The following is a 6000-nucleotide window of genomic DNA, read 5'->3' on the forward strand; positions in this document are numbered from 1 at the left end:
TTTGTACTTGGCCTGGGTGTTGGAGATAAAGGAGCTGCACCCCAAAGATATATATCCAAAACATAGTTTATTTACCAACAACCCATCAAGTGTACACGGAACAGAAGAACAGCAGCACTCCTTGTACACTTATATATCTTTGGTGGAGCGAGGTTCCTTTATCTCCAAAACCAAGGCTGTGGGTTTTTCTTGGACCAGCCAAGTGCATCGATATACACCCGAGGGCGACTACTGGATCCCTGCTGTTACCATCCACCCAGGGAGGAACCCTATGTTAAATTTGTTCCATTGCAATTTATGGTGGTCTTGACCAGGGGATTGCCTTATCAGTCCTTCATAACCACTACACACACTTATTCCATATAAACACTACATGGTATACTGACCTCTATATTAGGCACATAAAGACGTCTAAAAACATCTAGAACCGTTTACATCCGTCATCCTCAGTCCAGTGTACACCATAAGAGATTATCCTCTAGTTAGTCTGAAAGATAAACGTTACAAGTTCAACAGAAGAAACTAACAAATTGTAAGGCACAAAACAAGTGGCAGGGAAATCTATACATTGTCTGACTAAGGGCAACCATTCAGCGCTCCCCTCTGAAGAAATCATTGCAAACATTACTACACTGTTCTACAATGGATTAGGATGAGGGTTAGCAACTCTGAAACGTGAGCATATATTGGGGTATGACCACAACCCCTTAGGTGCTCTAACATACATACATAGTAATTACATAATATGGGAGCGGACATATAATATGAATACAACCCCCCCCCCCCCCAACTTCTATTTAGAGAACACTGGTTGTTTTAAAGTTGTATCCAAGTATTGGCTAATAATGAATAAGGGGTCTTCAATAAAATGCACAAGGTACAGACAGTGAGAAACTCACCCAGGTGTCTAGAACCGGTCTGTGCTACACCTGATAAAGGAGTTGTCAAAGGCCCAAACTGATTTGTCATAAGATCGACCATAGCTCAGTATCTGGTCTGTCACAGACAGCACCATCCCAGTAGGACTGGACTACAAGCGGTGCTGTATGCGATCCCACTAACAGCATCAGACACCCAGAGGCTGCGGTTACACAGGACAGGTCATCAGTATAAAGAGTTTGGGGGACAGAAAACCCCTTTAAGGTAGTCACAATGCAGAACATGTATCTGATAAGCAGCACATACCCCGATAAGAAGCTAGATAATCAAGAGAATGAAGGGAGCTGTCACATGATGTACTGGATGCAGCAATATTAAGTTCCCGGGCTGTTGGGGCTTTCATTACTTCGTAGTCCCTTATCAGCTTCTCATTGGAGCCATGCGGCAAAAGCAATACCACAGCCAGCACTACGAAACTGATATGTACTGGACTCAAGTGAGAGCACCGACAGTCCAGGGACCGTGTGACTGCAGCCTCATCCAATACACCGTGTGACACCACCTTAAGTCTGCACGGTTACAAAGCAGTCTCCGTTTGATAATGGCTTTAAAGCAGATAAAATGGTTTTTCTAGCACATCAGCTGTACAAACTGTAAACTGCTACGGCACGAGAGAAGCTCGTGCTTAACCCCTTGTGGACAGGGTGAATGAGCAGACTGGAAACGACATAGGCATAATGTGAGCTCAAGGAAGAGAGATGTGGACATGAGCAAAAGAGTTACCTCAAAATACCGGACTAACTCCGCAAATGAACTAGCCAAGAGCAGCTTTCGTCAGGCTTCACACGATGCACAACACTTGACTTCTCCAAGGAAACTGCAGAGTCTGTACTCTAGTAGAGGATTCTCAGAAGGCAACAGTGTTGTACCATCTAATATGGCGTGCACAGAATCTAAAGAATTCCCCAATACTATGCAGCGAGAATTATTTCATGATCTTACAATATTACCCTTGCTTAAGTTTAACAAAGCTTGTGTGTACGGCTATTCTAGGACCTTGTATAGTCCTGCTAATCTATACCAGGGCAGAATGATCTACTTAATAGGAAATCTGTAGCATTAACTCCTGAAGTGTCACTATCATTAACAATGAGACATTGTGTTACTAAGGTCTGCCTCCATTGACCAGATTAGGCTGGGTTTACATTGTTTGTAATATCTAAATGCATTCTCATGTACAAAGGTACCATGTAAACAGAGCCTTAAGTGGGTTTATAGATCCCAAGGATGTGTCTATGTACACACAAGTAGTGGAGTGTATGTAGCTCCACATCCTCTAATATTGTAATGTAAAAAACAAGTTATATAAGAGCTAATACACTAAGGCTAAACTTCACTACGGACTCCATTTGATCTAAGCTGCTGCTATGTCCCCCTTGTGTGCCAGGCCCAGCCTCATCCATGTTGTGCAGAAGGTAAATGGCAGGAGAGAATTTCTTTTCAGACGGTTTTTTTAATAGGCTTCGTGAAGCCAAACGCAAGTAGAATACAAGAGTCGTGTCACCACGTCAAAACAGGTTTTTTTTTTCTTCCAGTAAAAAAAGGACAACATGAACATTTTTTTTTTCCAAAGAACTTCTTGTGACTGTTATTGGAGAGATTGGACAGGAGTTCTGCTTTAAGTATATCAAGGAGGCTTAGCCACTATTTACATCGCACCCAGGCTCTGATCTGCCTTGTTACACTTGGGGGCATTCACCCCAGCACTATATACAGCAGCAACAGGAAGGTTCAATATCCTGTTACGTCAGAAGACCAAGTCGAACAGCAAACAGGTAATGGATTCCAGAAGCGCCACCAATAGAAAAACCCTGTTGCTGGAGGAGCTGATCTACTCCAATACACTCCACATAACGCATTTAGTTTGCCTCTAATGAAACAGCTTGGACAGGACACCGTTCCCGTCAACATTATAAAAACGAAAGAAAAAGTGGACCAGAATATTAAAATAAAATCAGGCGTCCTGAGGTCAGACCCTGTAGGACAACTGTTTCATTAAGTTAGAGGCAGTCATATCATGTATATAAAAAGGAACAGAAGTACTACATATTAACCATTCTGCGAAGCTCCAAAAATCTTTATAAATACAGCCACTGGAAGGACGATCTTGAGGCAGGAAGGTATTTTACTCGTGTGTAGCTGAGGACAAGAAGCAGGCACAGTTGTAACGCAATTTTATATGGACAGATGGCAGAATAAATGTTCCTATTCTAGTCAGAACTTGGCCCTCATCCCATTCAGGTCTAGACTGTGGATTAGGGTCTAATGGATTTAAGACTGAAGAACAAGAGTCTGAACATGCATTACATAAACTAATGAGAATCCTATCAGCTATAGCGTATTAACATGCCCAAATCCCTCAATACACCTCCCTGTCAGCAAGTTACTTACCATAACTGTCGTAGCTGTCTCTGTATGAGCCTCCAGATCTATCTCCATAACCACCTTGACTCCTTGAGCTAAAGAGGGGGAGAAACACACAAGAGGTTTAATTCAAACTTTATTATATAGGCTTTTTTTTTTTTAATCTAAAAGCCACTTTACAAAACCAGTCATGGCCTGCTCACCTTCCATAGTAGTCACGGGATCCACCACCATATCCTCCACTCCTGCTGCCGCCTTCAAACCTGCCGCCATAGCCTCTGTCTCCACCACCTGTTTGCATTACAAAAGAAACGCTAAGAAATCACAAGCTCACTGTTGAGCTCTAGAAGAGCCAAGATCGTTAGAGCTTATGTGCTACTTCTGCAGCTATAGGATCATATACATACCACGGCCTCTGCCACCACGGAAGAATCCTCTGCCACCTGAAGATCCTCCTCTGTAACCTCCTCGTCTTTCTCCAGAGGACTTGCCAGCCTGATCAACACGGATTTGACGACCATCCACAGTCTGAAAGCAAAACAGGAATACGTAAATACCTACTGCACAGATCAGAAAGCACGAGTTACCAAGTCACACTTTATGGGTATTCCCAAAATCAGAATGAGAAATGGGCAATTTGGACTCAAAACAAAATAGTAATTTGAAAATTTAAAGGGGACCTTTCATGGATTTTGGCACATGCAGTGTTATATATGAATTCAGCGCACTGTTGGCTTTCCCGATCTGTGCCCTGGGTGAAGAGCTAGTGGTGACAATAGATCTTCAGTCAGAAGGGTGTTTCTGACAGTCAGTAACGTCCTTCTGCATAGCAGCGCCTATCGCACTGCACAGTGTGAGCGGGGAGGAACGCCCCCTCCCTCTGCTCACAGTACTCATCCATAGACAAGTATTATCAGGAGGGGAGGAGGCGTTGCTCCCCGCCCACACTGCACATCAGCGCCTCCAGCGCTGTACGGAAAGATGTTCCCGACAGACTGAATTCAGCGCAGTCGGCTTTCCGCATGTGCCCAAATCCATGAAAGGTCCCCTTTAACCTCACTGATGACTTTTCAAACGATACCCAAAGATTCTGGTGTGAAAAGGACTGTAGCCTAGAGCAAAGTATTATAAGCCACCTATACAAGTCAACTATGTAGTGTCGGAGGAATTGACAGGATGAGCCTTGAGATTCACCAATCAAAACTATTATAATCTGGGCTCTCTCTGGATTTTAGTATAACTAGACTCATAAGGAAAAATTCGTTAATATATTAAAATATAAATATATATATATATATATATATATATATATATATAATGCCTGCAGGTTCTTTTCAGGGCTTCTAGATGAAGTCGGGTCCACTGGGGCCCAACCACAGATAACACCTGGCTGCTAAGGCCTAATCATAAATCGTATCCAGGAAGTGAGAGCACGAGGCGCCACGCCAGCACCCGTGGGAGGAGATTAATTTTTTTTTTTAATGCTTACTCACAAAGCATAATGTTCCCACCCACTTGGGAGATTCAGGGCTAGCTCGCATAGAACATTTCAAGAACTATTGCATTTGAAAGACAATCAAGATATTTATGACATTTAGCATTTGGTGAAACCTGCCCCCCCCCATATCAGACACCATCCTCACCTTTCCATTCATGGCTTCCATGGCGTCCTTGGCATCGTCCGCGCATTCAAATGTGACAAACCCAAATCCTCTCGATCTCTTGGTCTCGCGATCCTTCACGACCACCACTACAGGGGAATGTAATGAAATGGTTAATTTTGAGAAAAATGATATATATTTATTTACACACAGGAGTCTATAGGTTAGGTCTCACGTACGTTCACAGATTTGTCCATATTTGCTGAACACCTGTTCCAGGCCCTGTTCATCTGTGTCGAAACTCAGACCACCGACAAAAAGTTTTCCGTCACAAGACATGGTGATGGGATTTGGATCTGTGGAAGGAACACAAGGACTCTCAGACCGCGCAGTAACAATGAGCAAAGATGGCGCCGAGCACGTGACCCGCCGCCGATGCAGCCGCCGCCATTACGGGCACACCCGCCCTCGCGCACACAAGCCATTGCCGGCCATTACTCAGGCACCGCGCCCTGCCGCAGCCTCCTAGGCCTCGGTACACCGGCCACTTACCTCACCGATCACTACTATAGGCCTCTTAAACCGGTTCCCTGCCCCATACTAACGTGTACAAACCCCACCATATAATAAAATATCATGGCGGAGCCGCACTCCAGATAACCTAACAATAACCACAATGTAATATAAACGCCACAAGAGACAACTACAATCACCACAGAAAAAAAAAATTACCTTACTCGTACACACGACCTTCTGCTGCAACAGACAAAGACGATAAAAGACGAAATGGCGCCGACACGTCCTTTTATACCGCCTCATCACTCCGCCCACCCCACGTATACAGTCCCTAGGAAGGAACCATGTCGGTGTAGTGAGAAATAGAAGACCTAGAGACAAAATACTAACCTGTACAGTAATGTGACGCTCAGTTATGTATTCCAGATAAAAATTAGATCAAATATCATCCTCTCTTCGGCACGTTAATAAAGAAAACCCCCGTATACTGCACAATGGATTCTTCCACAACGTCACCACAGGAATGTGCCTCGCGCGATTTCTTGTACACGCGCCCTGAATGGCGGGCTCCGTCACTGGG

At 44.1% G+C, this 6000-nt stretch overlaps 1 protein-coding gene across 2 annotated transcripts; it reads right to left on the minus strand.

The window, feature by feature from the left end:
* Positions 1-2372: 2372 nt before the first annotated feature.
* LOC142218680 (cold-inducible RNA-binding protein B-like) lies at positions 2373-5711 on the minus strand. 2 transcript variants are annotated; one of them, XM_075287556.1, is made up of 7 exons: positions 5637-5711; positions 5144-5260; positions 4947-5053; positions 3711-3831; positions 3507-3594; positions 3331-3398; positions 2373-3078 (listed from the first exon to the last, which is right to left on the minus strand). In XM_075287556.1, exons 2-7 carry the CDS (start codon positions 5241-5243, stop codon positions 3065-3067), a joined length of 498 nt encoding a protein of 165 aa, XP_075143657.1. In that variant the 5' UTR covers positions 5244-5260; positions 5637-5711; the 3' UTR covers positions 2373-3064. The 2 variants fall into 2 exon arrangements, with proteins under 2 accessions (XP_075143657.1, XP_075143658.1); XM_075287557.1 differs by having other exon boundaries at positions 5642-5662.
* Positions 5712-6000: the final 289 nt, after the last annotated feature.

This window comes from Leptodactylus fuscus, chromosome 9 (assembly GCF_031893055.1).
Source record: "Leptodactylus fuscus isolate aLepFus1 chromosome 9, aLepFus1.hap2, whole genome shotgun sequence".
Taxonomy (NCBI): domain Eukaryota; kingdom Metazoa; phylum Chordata; class Amphibia; order Anura; family Leptodactylidae; genus Leptodactylus; species Leptodactylus fuscus.